At 43.4% G+C, this 23,442-nt stretch overlaps 1 protein-coding gene and 1 pseudogene across 3 annotated transcripts in view; one reads left to right on the forward strand and one right to left on the reverse strand.

Annotated features, from left to right (window-relative positions):
• TTC39A (tetratricopeptide repeat domain 39A) overlaps positions 1-23,442 on the forward strand; it is a 76,605-nt gene that overhangs the window by 19,382 nt on the left and 33,781 nt on the right. For all 3 annotated transcript variants that reach the window (XM_037905958.2, XM_043521409.1, XM_043521408.1), the window contains exons 3-5: positions 11,619-11,750; positions 16,803-16,879; positions 20,890-20,957. In XM_037905958.2, the coding sequence (XP_037761886.1) occupies positions 11,619-11,750; positions 16,803-16,879; positions 20,890-20,957 (277 nt within the window). The remainder of the gene's footprint in view (positions 1-11,618; positions 11,751-16,802; positions 16,880-20,889; positions 20,958-23,442) is intronic.
• On the reverse strand, positions 9,356-10,026 carry LOC102941270 (annotated as a pseudogene).

Here is a 23,442-nt window from a genome sequence, read left to right on the forward strand (position 1 = left end):
ACCTTTAATTAATTTTAATTTTCTATCATCCTGTGTGAATAGTCCTTACTCATTAGCTTAGGGCTAGTCTACACTGGCAACGTTAAAGCACTGCTGCGACAGCACTTTAACGTGGCTTGAGTAGTCACGGCGCAGAGCTGGGAGAAAGCTCTCCCAACGCTTTAAAAAAACCACCTCGACGAGAGGCGTAGCTCCCAGCGCTGGGGCACTGTCTACACTGGCACTTTACCGCACTGACACTTGCTGTGCTCGGGGGGGTGTTTTTTCACACTCTTAAGTGAGAAAGTTGCAGCGCTGTAAAGTGCCGGCATAGACAAGCCCTTCGAAAAGGCCAGGTTTTAGGATCCAAGCCCAAAATCACCGAGTGCCATTGATGTAGCCGTTCCAGTGTAAACCCAAGTGTAGACAAGGAAAGCCACAGCTTCAGTGGAGCTCAACGCTGTTTGAAACTAGGGTAAACTCATAGGAAGGTAAGAATTGTCATACTGGATCAGACCCAAGGTCCATCTACTCCAGTGTCCGGTCTCTGACAGTGGCTAGCACCAGTGGCTTCAGAGGAAATTAAGAAACTCCGCAGTGGGCAGATGTAAGGTAACTTGCCTCTCATAATAGGTTTCATCCTGGTCTCAAATAATAGATTGAGATTGGGTTAAGCCCTGAAGCATGGGGTTTAATATTCCTTCTACAAAAAATTGTTAGACTTAATTATGGTAAGTCTGGATATTCTTGATACCCATATAAATGTCCAATCCCTTTGTTGAGATCTTGGCCTTAAACACCTTAACTGTGAATTCATTGCCATAGTATCTTTTCACACAATGTGTAATTAATTTCCTTTTCTCAGTTTGAATTTTGCACTTTTTAAGCTTATTGAATGTCCCCTAGTATAAAGAGGATCAGTGTAAATCTGTTTTTTCCTTGCCTGTATTTGGAGTTTATACTGGTGCAGTGGCTGGCCATTAATTGATTGTTGGATTTGGGGCCAATTCCCAGGGTAGACAGGATCTCAGTGGACATTTGAAAGGTTTTCTTTGTGACCTTGAAGACTAGAGAGTTACTTTTTTTAAAGGAGTGCTTTGCTTCTGAAATACATTTATTCAGCAACTAAAATACACACACACACAGACACACACACTGTAGCCACGCTGACGGTTGCAAAATTGCATTATATACACAACCCTGGTTATAAGCAATGAGGGCATGTGATCACTTTTTAAATTTTTTGGGCCTCTCTTTATTCCCACAATTTTCATACTTTAACTTGCATCTGCCTGAGTTCTTTCCTTCCCAAGTCCTTTTGTATTTTATTGCCAACTCCCACCGCTGCTGCCGCGGGTTGCTTTGTTTAGTGTTGTGCCATCAGCAGATTTTGTCACTGCTCCTTCCTTACTTCAAGCTGCTGATGTATACAGTGAACACAGTTGTATATAGGGCCAGTTCTTGTTTTGGCTCTTTGCTATGTCACATTCTTTCATCGTAAACTGCTTCTGTTTACAAGTACCCTGTGATATCAGTGATTTGTTGGGTTGGAGACCATCTGGACTCTAGTCACTGGTGTGAAAGAGTTAAAAGAAAACAAAATGGCTGCCTTAAGTCTTTTTGCATTTGCTCAGAGAGCTGGGTTGGGCCTGAGACACACAGAAAAGCAGCTGGGCCACCAGGTTGCAGCAGCTGCCCTTTTTCCATTTAGTGCTTCAGCCAGCCTCGGGCCCCGCCTCCATATAAAATAAATCTGTGTTGTGCATCTCTTTCCTGCTCTTCTCACCCTGTCCACCCTGCCTGTCACAGCAGGAGCCACCGGAGGAAAGTACTGTTATGCTTGGTATGTGTCAAGGATTCATTTCAGTGGGTGTGATGTACCTACCCTATTTGGGCACTGACCCCACTCCTTGATACCAAAGGTACTGGGCTTTGTAGGTTGCTGGTGATACTGTGTAAAATATGGTTTTGGCAAACTCTGAAGTCAGTGAGCTTTCTAGTGGTTTGGGATGATATCTGCTTTATTCACAGTGCTGTAGTGTTGTGTTTTTGTCGCATGGGAGGATGTCACAAAATGTTAAGAAGAGCAGCAGTATTTTCACTGAAATCATGTGCAAAATGTGCCTGTGCCCATGTGGGTATGTTTACTTTGTGTTTAAAAGAGGAAAGAGCCATTTTTGTGAAGGGGGGTAGTAAAATGCTTCAAAAATGACCCTGAGACCCCTATTGTGAAGGAGCCTATATATTTGTCTATCAATCCATTTTTATTCTCGTTCATTGCATATAGTTTCCATTCTGTTTTCATAGGGCCCTGTTGAATTCATTTCATGAACTGACTTTATGTCCTCATACCTTGAATATGAATTTATTTAATTGCAAAACCATTTTCAAACTGATCTTTCATCTTCGTGCATTGTTAAAGGGAGGCCCCCACCCCCTTAGCCCTTGACACCACAGGCACTACAGAGTTATAATCCCCAAAAGTGTAGTGGAGAAACAGGGAAAGCTGAATTTCATTGCAAATGATCTTCATTACAGACACACTCCATCTCTTCAGGGAATGACAATAGTTGTGGAGTGCAATGTGTAATACTACATGACATTTTCTTGGGGGGGGGGGGGGGGGGCATCAGTTCCTCATTGTTGCTTTTTAGCATGCTGAGATTCGAAATGGGTTTTCACAGCCTGTAAAAGTATTTATTTTCAAAATTCTTACCTGTTGTCCCAATAATTCTTTGGTTTAGATTTTGTGGATTTATCACTTATGGTGTGGAACATATTCTGTTCTGGGTTACACTATTGCAATTCCACTGAAATAGCTAATTTAGCCACATTTGGCATCTAAAATCAGTTTATCTCCATTCACCTCCATCTCATTTGCACCAGGTGTAACTGAGAGCAGAACTAGATGCACCATATGGGACGATATCTATCGCAGCAGCTGAGACAGAGCTATAACGGACAGGTCTTTCCTAGCAGTTTAAAAATAAATACCTTGGGAAGGTGTCTGGGTGTTTCTGTGTAGTGGTAAAAGCTCTGTTCCTGGTAGAAGAACATGTCAGAAAGGCAGATCTAGTGTCATTAAAATATTTATGTGGCTTCTGTCTTCAGATTGCCTGAAGATCGTTTGGTTGCTGCTTTTTAGATTTTAGAGTCAATTTTCCCTCTTCTCTCCACTAATAATGTTTGTCCCAATCGTAGGGTCCAATTTATGATATATTCTTCACCATGCAGAACTGGGCCTTGAGGTCTTATTTTTATTTCATTTTTTATGTAGAATATTAATCTTTCCCAATCTTCAGCCACCCTAACAATTAACAAAAAAGCCATCAAAGTATACAACAATGGGTGCCTTGAGGTCAACAAATCTTAGCTGTTTTGGAAGAAAGGATGGGAATGAATATGAAAGTTGAGGGGCTGTCATGGCGGACCACTCTGCCAACTGCTCCCTTTCTTGTTAAGCAAGAAAGTTCCTGCTCTAATCCGTCAGTTGATTGTAACTGTGTCAATGTCTCACAGGAAGAGGGTCGGTTTCTCAGGTGGACGGCTCCAAGCCCTTTCGAGCTTGCAGTCAAAACAACACCTTTAACTCCACCCAGAAACCTGAAGGAAGTGGATGAAGCTTCCAAAGTGCCGGTGGGGTACCTAATACACAGGGTGATGCATTATGCACTGGCTTCTGTTTCTCAATGAATTTACAGTATAGCCCCATAAAGAGTGGCACATTGCAGTTGTCTAATCCGGAGGAGACAGAGGCATGGATCATGGTGGCCATCCGAAAGAAAAGGTCACAACTTCCTGTGCAGATGTGGACGAATAAAAGCCTTTCTGGGCACTGCTGCTGAGTTATATGGTCATGTAACAGCTGGGGATCTAGCAATGCACCTAACTGGCAAGCCCCCGAGTCACAAGTGTTTGAATAAATACCTTCCGTCAGCCAGGTTGATGTAATCGTCACCAGATCCTCCTACTGCTTCCCCAATCTATCATCATTCTTCCTGTCTTATATGACTGAAACTTGGCCAGCTTGGTCTTATCCCTGGGTGAAACTGGCATCGCCTGACACCTGCCAGGGACAGGATTCCTACCTTTATAGACTTCTCTACAAATACCTGTCTAGCTAGTGTTTGCTCATGACAACTTTTGGATGTAATGTACAACCAGGGTCCTGAATACTTGTGGTCATTAAAGGTGCCATGGCTCCATTCTTCAGGACTTTAATCCCATGTCATGGCCACATTCCAGCTGGGAAATTACATTCTCCAAACCAAAAATTCACATGGTAGTTTCAGTATGATATGGTATTCTTCACTTTCTGCCTGTGACAAGGCCATGCTCTGTCCCTATCCTGTGATGCCCTAGAAACTGTTCAGACCCGCTTTCTTCTTGGGTGCAGATTATATTTTATTCTAAACCAATCCACCAACACCCATATAGTGCAACATCACAGTTTTAACCTCTACTTCTTCCAACATTTCTTGGCTAGGGTCCTAGGAGGAGAGGGAGTCTCCCTCTCTCTAGGGAGCTCCTTCAGTCCAGGTGCAGCTAACCTTCTCCTCAGTACCACCTCCCACCTATTATCCTGTTGGTCAGCTTGGGGGCTAATTCATTCCTTACCTCCCCAGCATCTCCTTCTGATTAGCTCATTATTGAGTCAGCTGTTATTGGGGAAACTAATTGAGGCTTCAGTGATCAGACTGCTGACCCACCTGGCAGATCTCAGTGCTTTGTAACATTGCCCTGAACTCTTTTGTAGCTGCTCTTTATTTAAAGTCTACTTTCTTTCACCCCCAAAATGACTGCATTTCAATTGGATGAGTGAAATGATTCTTTCCTATACATATAGTTTTGTAATCAGCAGGTAAAATTTATTGAGCTTTGGGATCATTGGATAAAGTGCACTACAGAAATGGCAGCCAATGTTGCAGGGGAACTGGTGGGAAGGGACAAATCTGGTTTTACCGTTCTCTGGAGTCTAGCTATAAAATTATACTGATTTGTGTCTCCGATGGGGGCTTTTAATAACACTGGCAGAAAATGGCCAAAATACTTGCTGGCCTGCTTCTGCACTTACATATGCTAGCATAGATCAGAAGATCCTCAGAGGAAAGCTGCTGTTACAGAAGCACAGATTAGTATTTATTACAAACCTGCTCATTAGCCTCCTGTTTGTGTAATTCTGGCAACAGCTGAGAGCAAACAGATCATGTACTAGTGGCAGAAACTTCTGATTAAAAAAGACTAAATGGGAAGGCACAGCTTGTTCATATAAAAAGATTAGGTCAATATGACTCAACTAAGTCAATAAAGCACTTGTTTTTAGAGGGATATGATATAATTAATGCTCAGTTTGCACTAATTTGTTATCAGGCTAGTGTGATTTAGAAAACAATGGTGAAGCCCTGGTTGTTGGAGGAGAGTGGTTTTTGTAATGGGTTTCTTATTGGACTGGCTTGTTTTCAACTCTTTACTGTTGTTCTTTATTTCTAGCGAATCTCTATTCTCTCATGAGAAGTATGGAATTGAGACCGAAGTCCTCTGCACATAGAACACTACAGCATGGGCAGAGGAATTATAAGCTTTTTCCCTCTTCATTGGCCTGCTGATCTGCTTAGCCCTGCTCTGATGAGGCTCCTTCTAAGGATAGAGAGGTTTGGTCTCCGTAATGCATTCTTCCTTTGGCCTTTTGTGCTGAAACCGCCATAAACCGGTTCAGTTGATTTCTGGAACTTGTGGGCCCTGTTTACTCTCTTGCATCCCTCTTTTTACATGTGATGCTGATCAAGATCCAACATGCTGCTTTAGGCCTCTTCCGAAAAGCTGTTACAGTTCTTATTCAATGGTATAGACTCAGAAAAGGCCAAACAGGACCATTGTGGTCATCTACTCTGATCTCCTGCACAACACAGGCCATAGGACTTCACTGAATTAATTCCTGTTTGAACTAGAAAAACACCCAGTTTGTTAAAAATATGCACTTCAGTTCTAGTTTGAGTTTGTCCAGTTTCAACTTCCAGCCGTGGAATCTTGTTATACCTTTGTCTACTATGCAGAAGAGCCCATTCTGAAATTAAATAAACTCCAACAATTACCTCTGCATCAGAGGTACATCCTCATCCGGGATATGATACTGGCTTGAAAAAAAATGTCACATGTATTACATGTTTTAAGATTCAGGGTACAACAACTTTTGGGCCTGGATGTACCAATTACTGTTCTCTCAAGGAACTACAGGTCAGTTTCAGTACTAGAGAAAAATCTCAGGATTATCCTCTGCCCTTTATTTAATTCTCAGTGTATCAGACCCACTGCTGGTCTTGCTCTCTTTGCAGTTTTGTCATGGATGATATAACCCGAGTATTGAACCTCATGGAATGCTAATGGTGAGACCAAACCATCTGTAGTTCCGTTTGCAGCTTGGGCACATTACTGTTCTTGAGGTGGCAAATAAGTTGAAAGCAGGGGATTCTGGGAAGCTCCTGTCTAGCACATCCATTTACACTTATGTAGGATGGGAGTCAAAAAGCTTTTTCTACATCAGATGTAGGTGAATGTCCCTTTGCAATCCAGATTCTTAAAATGAAACATGGAGCCTGGTTATCTGTTGGGCTCTGCACCTCTTGTTTCTAGAACTCTGAAAATCCCCGGATATCTGCTTTATATCGCTAAGTGGATGTGGATGTGATTGTATTGTTTACATCTTTGTGGATAGGATGTGGATCCAAATTTTTGTATCTGTGCAGCAGTGCTCAACCAGGGGTCCACAGCCCCCTGAGGTGTGTTTCTGTTCTGTTTGTTCTCCATGAGGCTGGGCTTTTGGGCCCTCAACAGAGTAGGTAAGCCAGGTCTGTTTGTTCGTGTCTCTGTGAGGATTGACTCTGGGACCCTGGGGTCTGTGATCAGCTCTGGGTTTTTAAGTTTCTGAGTAGTTAATCCCTCACCAATGGGGAGGGATTGAGCTGAGGTTTCCCAGAGAAGTCAGTTGCCACCAAACTCCTCAGGAGGCAAACAGAAACAGGAGTTTATACAGGGAGTGCGAAAGGCTTTCATTATAGGAACAGTTCTACATTTAATACCGTGACAGCCAGTGATGCAACAGTGGCTGTGACCCTCAAGGGATGTGCTATGTTTTCTTTCCTGCCTAAAGCCAGAATGGACTTTCTCTGACTGCTTACTTTGCTTAAGAGCCTTTGGTGAGGGTCCTTGTCAAAGACTTTCTGAAAGTCCAAGCAAGCTATATCCTTGTCCACCTGTTTGTTGTCTTCCTCAAAGCATGCTGATAGATTGGTGAGGCACAATTTCTCTTTACAAAAGCCGTATTGACTCTTCCCCAACATATTGTGTTCGTCTAAGTGTCTGATAATTCTGTTTTTCACTGTAGTTTCAACCAGTTTCCCTGGTACTGAAGTTAGGCTTACCAGTCTGTAATTGCTACGACCACCTCTGGAGCCTTTTAAAAAAGTTGTCATCACATTAGCTATCCTCCGGTCATCTGATACAGAGGCTGACTTAAGCGATAGGTTACATACCACAGTTCAGGGATTTCCCGTGGGCAGTGTACACCCCTCCCTGAATTTCCCCAACCCTCCTCCCCCTCCCCCAGTTTTGTGAATTAGTTACATGCAGAGTTGCCAATTTAGTGATTGTTTGGAAATCTGAATTGAAATTGAAACATTAATACACACTTTAAAAGCATATACAGTGTATGATAAAATATGTGTATCTGAAAAAGTATAATAGATTTGAAAAGTATGAACATAGACTAGCTTCCTTATACAGCTGTTGTTTTTTATGACAATGTCAGTGCATTCATTTCGGTGATGTTGGCCAACCTAATAATTTCAAAATATGATTTCTAAGGAAAGTCTAAATGAGCTCTCCCTGACAGCTAGTGATGAGCTGGGGGTTGGGGGGAAAGGCTTCAGGACCAGACTGTATTTACATTCACACCTAATCTACCTAGGTATTCAGCAAACAGAGCTGTGTTGCCCAAGTGATACATTTTGGCTGGGGTTGGGTTACAAATCACTTGAATGCGGGAGGTAATGAAACGTTGTTGTTCTTATTGTGTGAGTAAAGGGCAGGAGAACTGTACTTACCCTGTGCTGGTTGAGGGCATCAAGAGAAAGGGGGGAAAAGGGTTTTGCTTGATGGTCTGCCTGAGTCACAAGTACTATTTGACCTGCCCCTCTCCACTGTTTAAAGACAGAGCTGATTAGGCTCCATAGAGAGTCTTTTGTTTTGTTAAGTGACCACTGCAGCTGAAATCACTGAGAATCAGGTCCAAGTGATTAGACCTGCTGTGGGACAGTGTTTCACTGGAAGAGACGGCTCAGCCTGCACTAGCAGCGAGGTTCCCCCACTGAGAGCTCAGCTGAAATCACCGAGAGCCGGTGGAACCTCGAGAGACCGACTCCCAGAGGTCACAGTGGCAGGTGGCAGCAGAAGGTGACAGTGCAGGGCCATTGGGACGGAGCAATAGAGTGAAAGGTGGCACCACAAACAACAGCAGCCAGAGCACTATGTTTTAGTGACTTCGGTCCAGAATGCTAGATTTGTGACTGGGAAACTTAATAAATATACATTTCCTAGTAGGCCAAGATTTTAAAAATGCATTATTTGCCAAGGTCATTATCCCACATCATCGCTAGCTCAAGAGGTCATTATCTTGGGGAGTTTCTGTGCTAAACTTTTTGATTATTTTAATTATTTTTTATGTAAGAACAGCCATATTGGGTCAGACCAATGGTCCATCTATCCCAGTATCCTGTCTTCCAACAGTGACTATTCCAGGTGCTTCAGAGGGAAAGAACAGAACAGGGAATCATCATGTGATCTATCCCCTGTCATCCACTCCCAACTTCTGGCAAACAGAGGCTAGGGACACGCAGAGCATGGTATTGCATCCTTGCCCATCCTGGCTAATAGTAATTGATGGACCTAACCTCCATGAACTTATCTAGTTCTTTTTTGAACCCTGTTATAATTTTGGCCTTCACAACATCCCTGCCAAAAAGTTCCACAGGTGACTGTGTACTGTGTGAAGAAATATTTCCTTTTGTTTGTTTTAAACTTGCTGCCTATTAATTTCATTGAGTGACCCCTTGTTTCATTGGTTCTTGTGTTAAGTGAAGGGGTAAATAACACTTCCTTATTCATTTTCTCCACACCAGTCAAGATGTTATAAGCCTCTATTATACCCCCTCTTAGTCGTCTCTTTTCCAAGAGGAAAAGTTCCAGTCTTTTTAATCTCTCCTCATATGGAATCTGTTTCATACCCCTAATAATTTTTGTTGCCCTTCTCTGAATCTTTTCCAATTCCAGTATATCTTTTTTGAGATGGGGTGACCATGAACATATCATGAAGGACTGGAAGTACCGGACACACAAGAAGACATGAAAGCGTGCAAAATTACAACAAGAAACCAAGAAAGCTGTAGATATAGTGCTTCGTTTTTTTTAATTTTTATTTTTTTTAAGTTGAATTTTTATTTATTAGGCAGACAATACAAAGAGATTCACTTAGATTTCCGACTCTGTGCTTGTGCCTTCAGCACTTTCACAACAATCTTCTGCTCCTCAATAAGGAAAGCTCATTTGATTCTGTCACGGACACATTTAGCACACATGGAACCGCCATTAGGCTCTGCTAACACGCTTCTTTGTTTTTGACAACCTCATAAGGACTTTAGGGTGCACAGCATGAACACCGTGAAGTCTTCCTGGACCAACATGCAGATGTTGGTGCCTTGCCAACTTTCTCAGTGTAAAGGTAAACAATCCTGTTACCTGGTGTGTGGGACAGCCTGGTCTTGTTAGAGGCTGTGTTGTAGGACATCCTACGATGGTATGTCAGATACTGAACCATTTTTTATAGTGCTTCATAGTAGGCTTGAGCAGCCAACTTTAATTTTTGTGATGATTTTAAAACATGAGTTAAATCTAATAAAATGGTCGTGAAACATTTTTTAGTTTTTACTCTTTTGCCGTACAGCCCACCTTCGCCCTCACGTTCTCAACCTTCATTGGCCTTCATCCCCCCTGAATATTCCAACACCCCTCACCCCCAATTTCAATTCCTAGGGAAAACACGGCCACAGTTAGTAGTTCCACAATTTCATATTTGAGTTCCTTCAGAACTTTTGGGTGAATACCACCTGGTCCTGGTGACTTATTACTATTTAATTTATCAGTTTGTTCCAAAACCACTTCTATGGACACCTCAATCTGGGATAGTTCCTCAGATTTGCTACCTAAAAAGAATGGCTCAGTTGTGGGAATCTCCATCACGTCCTCTGAATATATTTTAAAAATTAATTTATAGAAAAAAGAACGGCTAGTTGGTAGGTCTCAAAATATAGTTGTAAATAGGTAGTCATCATTAAATGTATGTATTTCTTGAGGACGCCTCCAGGAATCATTTCTTGGCTCTATGCTATTTAATATTTTTATTAGTGACCTGGAAGAAAACATAAAGTCGTTATTGATAAAGTTTGCAGATCACACAAAGATTTGGGGAGTGGTAAATAAGGAAGAACATTAAGTCATTGATACAGAGCGAGGCGCTTCACCTGGTAAGCTAGGTGCAAGCAAATAATGTGTTTAAATACAGCCAAATGCAGAGTCCTATCTCCAGGAACAGAGTGTGGAGGCCACACTTACAGAATGGGGATCTCTCTCCTGGGAAGTAGGGACTCTGGGCGAAAAAAACTTGGGGGTCAAGATGGATAATCAGAAGAACATGAGCTCCCAGTGCAACCCTGTGGCTAAAAGGGCTAATGCAATCCATTGATGTATAAATGGGCATATCAAATAGTAGTGGAGAGATTATATTACCTCCATATTTGGTACAGATTTGACTGCTACTGGAATATGGTGTCCAGTTCGGGTTTGTACACGTCAGGAAGGTTGTTGAAAAATTGGAGACAGTTCAGAGAAGAGACATGAGACTAATTAAAGGATTGAAAAAATGCCTTATAAAGGGCCATGTGAAATCCCACAGTGTCTGTGGTTTGGGAAGTGTATTCAAGTTGGACAAATTGAGGGTGAAATGTGGGAATACAGACATAGAAGTGAAAGGCTGAGACATTTGACCAAGTCTGTAACAGTTTTGAAAGTAAGGTTAGTTTCATGTTAAATGTTCTTTGGCTATAATTGTGTTATCACATTACTCATCATCTTGATTATTCTGTGTAACTCTCCCAAAGTAGAAGGAAATTGTCTCAGCTTGCAGCACACATCATGGTGCTAGGTGGAGAACTCATGCAAAAACAGTTATCCCAAAACAAAAGAAACTTCAGAGCCTGATCCTACATCCCTTGGGCACCCAAAACTTCCACTGACACATTTTAGGCATCTACACTGTGATCTTCATTGTAGTATCTTAGCATAGCTATTAAAACAATAGATAGAAGAATGACTTGATGCACAAATCTGAACGTAGGCCATATACAGAGTGTTTGTATTTTCCAGCAAAAATTAATCCTTTGTACGTACCATATTGTGCTTGATTACTAGCACATTTGTTTAGACCTGAGTCCCCATCAGATTAATATGCCCCTAGAGTGTTGTTTTTTTGAAAATTAATCTTGTGCTAAATTTGTCACCTGTACTCATGTCTTTTTTTTTTTAATAAACAGAACTAAGGACAGTATGTATCACGCACTGACACATGCTACCATACTGGAAATGCAAGCCATGATGACCTTTGATGCCCAGGACATGCTGAATGCAGGAAACACAATGAAAGAAGCTCAAGCCATCTGTCAAAAGTAAGTATGGAGAAGTACATTGGGCAGTTGGTGCCCTCCTCTGAGAAGTTGTGACAGATTTGTAGATGAAGGAAGGACATGTGCAGTACTGCCAACTCCCATGATTTTATCGTGACTCTAGTGATTTTGGGGTGGCTTTTAGCTGTCTCGTGAAAACATGATGCAAGGCACCAACTCACAAATTTTCTCCTATTCAAAATAGCCACCATCTCCTATTACTGTCAGTGGGGCCGACACCAGCAAGATGGCCGCCACTTCCCTACGGTCTATCTGCATGTGGATGTGAGGCTGCCCTATATAAAGTTGGCTGCTGCCCCTTGTTGTTTTCAGTTGAGCTGAAGCCAGGCCTATAGGCAAAATGGCTGCCACTCAATGGGTCGGGGGCTGGACAGGATGCAGTCAGGGACTGTGAGGAGCAACAGAGACACTGAAGGGTGGATGGGGAGAGTGTGGGGGAGCAGGGGCAGACTTTGGGAGCAGGAGAGAGGGATGGGGAGGGGATTGTGGTGGGTCCAGAGCAGGAGGAGGCAGGACGGAAGTACGGGATGGGGGCAGAGTCAAGGAAGTGTTGCTTCATGCAAAAAGCTAAACCAATCCCATTGTTTTTACTCTGACATTGCTTATATGAATGATGAATATAAGTGTGATGAACTGGGGATTCTGTCTGTACCACTTCCGAATTGTGGATGATTTTATGAAATTGCATCATGAAATCACTGTGCCGTGGAAAGCCTATATGTATGTGGATCCCCCAGGAATTGAAGAAGAGCTCTGTGTAGCTCAAAAGCATGTCTCTCTCACTGCAGAAATTGGTCCCATAAAAGATATTACTTCACCCACCTCATCTCTCTCATATCCTGGGACCTTCACGGCTACAGCAATGCTACATTAGCAGGGTTGTATCATGTCTCTGCCAGCCAGGCCAAAGACAATGGTGAATGATCATCACATAAAGGATTTTCTCTAGCTGGATGAAGACCCTTCCTCCATTTATCTGAAGGCAGAAGGGGAGTTTGGAAGTAATGGAAAGTTACCAGGAGGAGAACAAAATAGGCAGATGTCCCCAGCAGGAGTCTATAAAGGGACTCTCAGGTGGAAATGGAAACTGGAGGAGAGAGCTATCTTGCACCAGAGTAGGATGAGGGAGGTTGCTGCAGGAGCAGGGTAGACAATACGATATAAGACCCTGACTGACTGAACACAGATGATGAGCTAGTGAGGGACACTGCGTTTAGGGTGTTTTATTGTTTTTATGATCTGTACTCTCCTGTGCTTCGTATAATTAAGGAGAAAATAGCCTAAAATTGATAGATTGAACATGGTGGTGTGTGTGCGCGCATAGGCTCCAACTTCTTGGGTGCTCCGGGGCTGGAGCACCCATGGGGAAAAAATGGTGGGTGCTGAGCACCCACCGGCAGCCCCCCATCAACTCCCTCCCTCCCCAGTGCCTCCCACCCAAAAGCAGGCCCCATGTATCAGTGCCTCCGAGCCACCACAATCAGCTGTTTCACGGGTTGCAGGATGCTGAGAGGGGAGGAGCGAGGACGTGGCGCGCTCGGGGGAGGGGGCGGAACTGGGCGGGAAGAGGCGGGTGGGGGCGGGAAGAGGCGTGTGGGGGCAGGAAGAGGCGGTGTGGGGTTTGAGCACCCCCTGGCACTTTTTAAAGTTGGGGTGGGTGGGTGTGAGTGTGAGTGTGTGTGTGAGTGTGACTGCTTCACAGCTACTGCACACCCCTAATGGAGTTAAATTGTAAACCAGAAGCTTTCCAGCTGTTGGGCGGAGTTCTGGGAGAGCAGTGTGTTTAAGTAATGAGGGGTCAGGGATGTGCCCAAAGGGGCTAGGGTGGCTGGACAGCAGGTTCCAACACTCAAAACGGGGGTGCCAGATGGAAAGTCTGTGCCCTGAGAGTGTGCTTAGGGACCTCAAGATTTGGGCAGTGGCTGGACTCCATTGAGGCTCCAAATGCTTAATACATCCCGGGGATCTACAGCAGCAAAGGCTTGGAGTCCCCTCCTAGCCGTCCTAGTGGATGGCCATGAAGGGATGGTCTCTAGGATCTCTGACAGTAAGGTTTTGTATAGAAACACTGTCATTATGGAATATTACAAATACTTAATTTTTCTGAAATATTTAATTAAAGGGATTATATAACTCTGCTCACTGGATAGCTTCCCATTTGCTAACACTGATTAATTATTTCATGCTTATTTATGAATCCGTCATCTGTTCTTTTATTGCAGGACTACATAAACATGTGAGTTTACTCAACAGCTAAACTGGGAAAGCAGGAGTTAATATAAAGGTCTTTAATGTGAATATCTGTAACTCATCAACCTGATAAAGTAATATAAGTTCTGTGTGCTGAGTGTGAATCATGATGCATTAATTAGGTCAGTGGTACTCAAACTATTTACCATCCAGCCCTTCTTTTTATCAAAGCAAATAAACTAGGACGGGAGAGAGTCAAGATAGGGGAACTGCCATCCATTTCCTATTACTGTTTTAAACCTTGTCTACTCTAAAGGGAAAAGTCGATCTTAGCTACACAATTTGAGTTACATGATTAGCGTAACTCAAATCGACATAGCTTAGATCTGCTTACAGCGGGGTCCACATTATGCGAGTGGAGTACAGGAGTCAACAGGAGAGCGATCTGTGGTCAATTTAGCGGATCTTCACTAGACCCACTAAATTGGCCGCCAGTGCATCAATCACTGCACATCGATCCCCTGGTAAGTGTACACAAGCCCTTAGGGAAAGGGGAGTCTCCATCTGAGCAGATGGAGAGGCGTGCATTTTTGTGAGCATTAAAGATTGGCTTTTCAACCTGGAATGATCTCTCACACATTGGCAGAGAAGTAGAGTGTAATGAAAAAGTCAAGCAACAGACTATATAAATCATGATTGGCTGGAGTTTTTAAAATCTCATGATTTTGGGGGGTGGGGGTCTGACTCATGATTTTTGATCTCTTGAGGTTGGCAATACTACACGTGGTTTACATTTCCTCCTATTAGTGGACAGAATGCAAGGAGAAGACAGGGTGGCAGCATGTACGACTCTGTCTTGTTGCTGCAGTTTATTCACCTATTCACTTCCATATTCATTTAAGTGCCTGTCTCTCCATTCATCAGCTCTGATAAATGCTGCCCTTGTAATAAACATAAGTACAAATAGCTATTCATTATGGATTCCAAGCCAAACCACAATGAACAGCCAAATGTGGCCAATTATGTTATTAATGAAACATGGATTAGCATAAAATGTTTTTAAACTATTTCATGGAGTAAGACTTTTCTACCTTATTTTGTATGAGTTTGTGAGGGTTATTTAGTATTGTTATTGACCAGTATACTGCTGATAAACAGTATTCTTCAAACTAGCTGTTTGAATATAGGTCTTCTGTTTGAATTCATTTTCTTTTGTAATTTACTGGTGTTATTCTGGTACTGCAGGGTAATTTCAAATTTCACTACAAAAAGAAAAATGAATAAATTGAAAGTTTAGCAAATTATTGCATATTAACAGATAGTTTCTTTATTTACACGATTTTCACTGTGTCTAATCCCAATTGTTGTTTCAGTGAAGGGAACAAGGGAGAAGTACTGAGTGAGTTAATGGTGGAAATGTAGGTCAATAACTCAAATGGCCCAAGATCTCTTAGATTGAGATCAGATTGTCAGCCTGAATATTGTCAGAGGTTTGCATGGCAAGAACAAATGTGAAATCTTCTCTTCTTGGGCTTTAGCCAAGATAGGTTACTGTGTTTTTTTGGAAATACATGGAAACTTTCATGCGATGGGCTGCCTTTTCAATGAGTGAGCTCCTGAGATGGTGAAATCCAGAGGGAGAGACAGTGGGGCCTTATTGGAAGCGATTGTTAGGCTCTTGCTTATGAAACCTTCTCTTGTCACTGACAATCTCCCAGGTACTCTCTCATCACTAATCTTCCTTTTTGGGAAAGATTAATGTCAAGGTGTTAGTAGGCAATTATGGCAACCTCTGGGCTAATTCTGCAAGGTCTTCAGTGCTCTCAGTTTCTATTGAAATTCAGGCATGCTGAAAGGCGTCTGTTAGCACGTTTTCTCTGAGAGGTTTTCTTAGGGAATTGAGGCCCTTTATTTTGAGGACAATCTTCTTGGTTTTGTTGGCTTCAATAGAGACAAATTCTGATATCCTTACTCACCATGAGTAGCACTTCACGACTAACCAGATCCATTAATCAGATCTCAGTTACATTAGGGTATGTCTACACTGCAGTTAAACACCCATGGCTGGCCCATGTTAGCTGATTCATATCTCCGTCTATGAATTGTCATGACAGTTGCACTTCTGTGAGACCACACAGGTCACAAAGCCCAGAATGAATCACATAAGAGTTGGAGAAAAGCCTTTTTCATTGACAGGCTCAAGCTGCAAAATGCATTTGAAGAGTAGATGAATCTAGAGTCTGATTGCTTTTAGAAAAACCTTCCTGTTTGAAGGTAGTTCCAGCATAATCAGAACAACACACAGCTCTCCTTTCGCTACACACAAACAACCAGGCAAAAAGCCCCTATCCCAAGGACAGCTTTCCAGGCTTAAGAAATGGACCCTGTGAAGTCCTGTGGCAATAGAAAAGTACCTAATCCATTTTGCACAGAAGGCTTTCAGACACCACAGTGATGGGCAGCAATACAGTACTCCAAAGCAGATGTATCTACTCCCTGTGTAGTCCCATTGAAGTCAATAGGACTAGTCACAGAATAAGGAGATCTTCAATGCAAGTCAGAATCTGTCCTATTTTAGCAGATGTTTAGTGCTGAAGTTTTCATTGTCATCCAATTTTGCTTTGAGGTGTTACATCTGTATGAAAATAATGGCTTGATACACATAATAAGACTAGCAGATTTCTGGTGCAATTTACAACATAAGAAGTGAGATAACAGTGGGTGGGTGCAAGCTGGAGTGGAGGTGTGTTTGTGGCAGTATGGAAAGCCAGGTAAATGGTATAAGTTTTTCAGTGATTCCCCTTCTTGTTAAGAATGACCAGACTTGTTTTGCTTTCCCATTAGGTTTAGGAAGAAATCGACTGTAGCTGATTCTTTTAATAACCTTGTGCATAGACAAAACCTCGAACACTTTACTGAAGGTAAGGTTCCATCTGGCTCATGTAATGTTTGGGGTTTTTTTTCCCCTGCGCCTTTCACTGATGGGAATTTGCAGGGCTAACTTTACAGATTCGTTGGTGGGTGGTGTTTGGGATCTTTTCAGACACTTACTACTGGATGCCTGTAGGCTTTTGGGTGGAATTCAGGATGTTGGGTGTCACCTCTGGGAGCAATTGCCTCTCTCTCTGTGTGATATCGCCAAAGTGGGAATCAGTGGAGACTCTCGAACTGAAACAGCCTTGTTTTAACTGAGAGGGACCTGCTAGCAGGGCACTCTCCATGAGGATCCCTCAAATCTTAGTCTGCCTGGGCCTGTTAACCTCCAGACGTGCTGCAAAGCCAATATTTTCTTATATGCACTTGTGCACAGGGCAGGATGAGTCTTGGAGAGGTTTAGCGATGGCCAGGGTTTTCTGCTCTTTTGGGACCAGGAGTGGCCATTTGCTCCTGTGAATGTATTTATTGAAAATGTATAAAATCTGAAATTTGCTAATCCCGCTAGGCGCTGGTTCTCTGACATCAGTTTCATTACCCAGTGTAATTCCAATTCCACGTAGCAATGTACAAGTTCTAGTTTGTTTGCATCTGGGCAACACAGTCCATGTAGCTGAGTAATTGAATTTAAATGGTTACGTCATGCTCTATTAGATCTCTTTCTTTATTAAAAAACGGTCATTTCCTTGGTAATAAAAACGTGAATGTATGCAAACACAGTACACTATAACAACTAATCAAGGGCATGACGCACAGTTGGACTAAATGAGATAGGGTCATGCGATTAAAACAGCTTAGCACTGTTACCCAAGATCTAGGAGGGAAATAGTACTAAATTATTTTTGTTTCATGATCTTGTCCGTCACTTGGATTATATTTGGTCACAGAAGCAAGAGTGTGTGTGTATTTCAGTCAGTGTAGACAGGCACTCGCAAAATAGTTTAACCTGCTAGTAATTTGCTGAACAGGATCTCATGACTATCAGAGGAATCAACTCGTAAGGGTGGGAGGTGGAAAGTAATTACAGGGTTGCCACCCCTACATGTGTAAAAAGCATGAGTTAAGTATCAAAAAATCATGAGATGGGCATAAAAATAATGAAATTTACTAAAGAATACTAATATTGGGATTCTTATTTGTCTTCTGGTTTCTGAGCCTTTAGAGTGCACTCAGATCAAATTTTCAGACTTTTCTCCATAATCACAAGAGCTAGAAACTTAATAATGAAAAAAAAAACAAAAACAAAAAAAACCCTGAGATTCCCGCATGACTCCAGGAGCCTGAGCTTAAAATCCCTGCACCAAATATCACAAGACTCATGAATAAATCTAGAGAGTTGGCAACACCATAATACTGCGCAAAACAAGCTGAACGTGATCTCTGAAGGAAGTACATTAAGGCGACTCAGCCTTGGATTGGATTACATTTAATATGTGAGCTTGTGTTCCATAGAGCTACGTCTGTTGGACCGTGCAGGCAATTAAAGTAAGATTGTAGTATTCAACGATCCATTTCCAAAAACGAAACCAGCATTTCAGCTCTTTGGGCTCTTCTTGTATAAGATCCAGTTCCCCAGCATTCAGATGTGGTATTTTCTTTCTTTCTTTGTATTAATTCTGTATTTGTGAGGTGGTTGGCTCAAGAGCTTAAAGTGGGCATAGCCCACATGTTCACTCTGGAGCCACTGCCGTTTTTATAGTGTGTGACCATCCTCTGTCCAGTTGTTGTTGTGCATCATTATAGCCTTCAGCCTGGGGTGGGAGGGGCACAAAATAAAGCTCTTCCCTCAAGACCTCCGTTAATGCACCCTACGAATCTGTTGATTGATGCAGGGCTGACCTATGTGCTTTGCAACCCAGGATGGAAAATGTTTTTGGATGCCCCACAAGCAGCTGGGGGGGGGGTAAGGAGGAAAAAAAGACACCCCCCCCCAAAACAAACAGAACAAAACAAAATTGCTGAGTGATGTGGCACCCTCCCGCCCCCTCCATCTGTTGATCTGGTGCCCCTGGAAGTTGGTGCTCAGGACGACTGCCCTGAATAGAGGGGGAGTGCTCAGGAGTGGTTCACACACCTCTTCCCTAGCTCCTTTTTCTTTGCCCTTTCACACCCCCACCGCTAAATGAAAGGTCTTGCCTCGTGTGGCCCCAGGAGAAAAGGGAGAAGAGATGATATGTCTGCAGCCTCTGTCTTTGTGCTGCTGTCTTGCTGGCCTGTGTTTGATGCTGCTACAACCTCACAGCAATAGGTGTTTAGCAGTGATAGCACTTTGTTTTCAAAGCACTGTATTAACATTAACTAATTCTCACAACCCCCCGCCCCCCGGGTGAGGCAAGTTGGTGGTGAGATCCTCGTTATACAGAGCGGGAAGTGGAGGCACAGAAACGAAATGCTCAATCGAAGACTGGTTGTCACAGATTCCAGTGAGTGCCCCTTCCTGGCCACTCACTAGGAGGGCTGGGAGGGGAATCCAAGCCTCTGCGGTGCTGGATTGCTGGGTATTTCGAGCTCCTGGAGCCTGAATGGAGTCTAGCCACTCCCCACTCTCAGGGTCCCTAGGCACACTCTCAGGATGCTGATCTTCTATCTGGCACCACCTCCGAGTGTCAGAACCTACTGTCCAGCTGCTTAGCCCCTCTAAGTTCAGTGCTGACCCGTCACACTCCCCAAGACTTAAACACATCCCTCCCACAGAACTACTCCCCAGAGTTGAGAAACTTCTCATTTATAGTTTAATTCTCTTAGGGGCACACAGTAGTTGTGAAGCAGTCAACACCCGCACTCTGCCAAGTCTAACACCTTTATGCTCTTTTATCCTTAATCATGTAAAGCACGGACAAGTACCGATCATACAAAATAATAAACTTCTGAAGCGGCAATATCCTTCACTTTCTATTTTACCCTTCCCTTGGGAGCTGTGGATCTAGGCAGGGATGGTGTCCCCTGACTCATGCAGGCTGTTACATGGTGAGTGGTTGCTCCCTCATGAACTGGAGAACATGGCTGGCCACTAAGCAGACTAGCCTCTACCCTTTTAAAAACCTTCAGTGCCCTGTGTCAGGTGACACCTTTGCCAGTTCCCCACATGAGCACAAACTCCTGTCTGGTGACTTTGATGCCAAAGTGACTTGCCCCCTGCTCAACTAGTTTTTCTGGGCAAGGATCATTCTTTTGTCTAATGTGAATAGATTTCCAATGATTGGGTACCCTCTATTGTTCTTTTGCTACCAGCCTTTGGAATGTTCAACCCAACATGGAGGCAAACAGCAGAGAGAAGGCAAAAGGCTGCATATTCAGAATGGAGTGTGCAGCCTGACACAGACACACAGGGTTCATAATCTCATACAGAATTAATAAATCATACAAACATATTCCCTGCTCAGTACAGGAGTGTCAGAACCAGGATTAGAATTCAAGTGGGGCAAAGCAAGCTTGCTTATGCCATCTTGCCAAAGTGCCTCTCCTTGGCTTGGAGGTAACTCTTCTAGGGTGACAACAGATTGATCTCCATGCCCATGTGGGTCCTCGTTCAGCAAAGCACTTAAATACGTGCTTGACCTTCAGTATGTGACTTATCCCATCTCTATGCAGTATAGCACCTTCGTTTAAATGCCTCGGTGGATAGGGATGGGATGATTTATATGCTTAAAATTAAGTACTTGGTTTGTTGAATAGAGCCTTCATCCTTATTTCTCTGCTGAGACTGCTACAATTTCTGGTGATAACCACTGTATTCTAGACCCCTCTCTGCCAAGATCTGGGCTGATCGTTTCATATAGCCACCGAGCAGCCACTTGGTAACAATTTTGTGTTACTATCACTTGGGGTTAGTTCAACAACCTGGAAGAAACAAACTCTGTGATCAGATTTTCTTTTTGAGGTTTTCTCACCCTTTGCATTTATTGTATTCTGTTTTCCTATTTGGGGGTATAATACTACTTCTTTAATTAATCTGTTGTCTGATTGTGTCTTTTCCCTCTCCTCCCTTTCACACTAGAGGAAATTCATGCCGAAGTTTGCTATGCTGAATGCTTGCTTCAGAGAGCAGCTCTCACATTCCTGCAGGTACAGTACCAGCTGTTATGGCTGTTTCATGAAAGCAGGAGGGGAACAGAGGTTTTGAAAATCAGTTGCATACAGATGGAAATCTTTATGTGGGACATTAAAGTGCACATTTTCATACACCCGTGCAAGTGACCCAGGTCCAGTTTACTGGACCAAGTCTCTGGGCCCACATCCTCCAGAGTATTTAGGCACCTAACTTCCTTTGAAATCAATAGGAATTAGGTGCCTAAGATGTGGGCCTTACTTCTTGGTCTCAGAGTGTCGTGGAGGCAGCTGCAGTCTGTGTGGAGGGAACACCTTGCAGCTCTCTCCAGCACCCCCTCTGCATGACTTAGGAGTGATGCTGAGGTACTTGGAAAGCAGTTGTCCTCACGTTCTTTGGCTGGGTGGAAGGTCACTTCAGTAAGTGTGGTAAGTGTATGAATGGAGATGGGATAGCATGGAAGAGGAACAAAGGTCATTGGAGCTGTAGGATGCAGGGGAGCTTGTTCCTCTGCTTCTCCCAAAATCCAGTGAGTAATCAAAGTAATGAATCTACTTTAACAAGGTTGTTCTTGAAGGGCTATCTCCTCTGGATGTTCCACTGTTGTTACTAGACAGTGCGGATTTGTGTTCTGGGAGAAAAAGCATTCCCTCTCTCTTTCTCCGTGTATCTTTTGCTTTGAGTATAAAAGTTTGGCTTGCCCCATGAGATAACATCAGCAGCTTTCAGCTGAACTTCAATCTGTGGTTAAAGCAGGTGAATGAGAGTTGCAGTTCTTAATTTCTATTCCTGACTCACTTGCTTCCCATAGTGCGGTGGACAAGTCACTTATTCTCTGTGCCTCCCCATCTGTGAAGAGGAGATAATCAAATTTACCGGCTTTGTAAACTGATTTGATATCTGTGGCTGAAAGGCACTACATAGTGCTGGTAGTGTTCTTAGTATCTTAGGAAAGGGACATTTATGGCAGCTCTTTTGGCCTTAAATGGTACGTTTCTTTTTAAAACCGTTCATGCATCCATAAGAAACTTAAGAGAAAGGGCATAACTTCTTCTGTCTCCTACGCATAAAGAAGGCCCTGTTCATGTGCTCCCTCTTCTCACAACATGTCTGTGCAGCGTTGCTTAGGGTGGGATGCGCAAGACATCATTCATTTTCTGTTCTAGCCTTTTAATTTTTCATGGAAGCAAGAGCTAGTTTTAAAAATTAAATGAAGGTGCTTTATCTCTTATACTTACTAAGAGTTTTTAAAGTGGTTACTTCAGATGCTTAATGAAGATTACCAAAACACTGTAAAAAGCCACTTTGCCCTTTTCCCAGGAAGTACAAACTACAGTAAAAGCTTTGTTATCCAGCATGTTGAGGGTATGGGGGGTTCCAGTTAGTCAAAAATTCTGGTTAAGTAAGAGTTATACTTGCCAATGGAGGGAGGGAGTTTGAGTGTGGGAGGGGGCTCAAGGCTGGGGTTTGGGGCGGGAGAGGAAGTGCGGGGTGCGGCTCAGGGAGAGAGTTTGGGTGTGGGAGGGGGCTTGGGGCAGGGAGTTGGGTGTGGGAGGGGCTTCGGGGTACCGGATTCTGGCGGCGCTCAACTCGGGTAACTCCCTGCAAGTGGCAACATGTCTCTGCTGCTCCTAGGTGGAGGCACAGCCAGGCAACTCTGCACACTGCCTCCGCCCACAGGCACTGCCCCCACAGCTACCGGCCAATAGGAGCTGCAGAGCCAGCACTCTGGGTGGGGGCAGCATATGGAGCCCCGTGGCCGTTCCACCGTCTAGGAGCAGCAGGGACATGTTGTCGCTTCTGGGGAGCCATGAGGAGCCAGATAGAGCCTGCCGGCCCCGCAACAACTGGACTTTTAATGGCCCGGTGTGCAGTGCTGACCGGAGCCGCTAGGGTCACTTTTTGACTGGGTGTTTTGGTCGAAAACCGGACACCTGGCATCCCTGTGAAGATTTGTATTGGGAGATATCAGAAATGCCAGCTTCTAGAGCTTTCCAGTTGGTAAAGTGCCAGCTAACACAGCTTTTACTGTGCTGACAGTTCAAAGGCTTTTGATTCATAGCATTTGTTCCTTTCTATGATTAGAACTGAATTCGGATAAAATGCATAGCACATGGGTGCCAGTCAGCAACTGCTTTCTCAAATCAGCCTCAGGGTTTCCCTAGGGAGGTTGATATTCAGGCATCTCTTGTAGCATTGGTTCTTTTCATTCTTAGCAAATGTGACTTTTCTGAATTTCTGGGCTGAAACTGAAGTAAATGTCCTGTTTCTGAAACCTTCCCCCAACTGCTAAACAGAAAACAGCCTTTAAACTAGTATGTATGACGCCCTGTGGAACCCTCCAGCTGAATGATGGAAATAAACATTTGCTCTATGGAACAAAAGTAAACAGGGGCACATTGTTCTGTGAGCATTTGCTGCACCATGATTTGGATTAAACTCTCTGGGGACATATTATCATACCAGGAATGACACACTCATTTATACTGCACAGCTTCTCTC

This window comes from Chelonia mydas, chromosome 8 (assembly GCF_015237465.2).
Source record: "Chelonia mydas isolate rCheMyd1 chromosome 8, rCheMyd1.pri.v2, whole genome shotgun sequence".
NCBI classification, from domain to species: Eukaryota; Metazoa; Chordata; order Testudines; family Cheloniidae; genus Chelonia; species Chelonia mydas.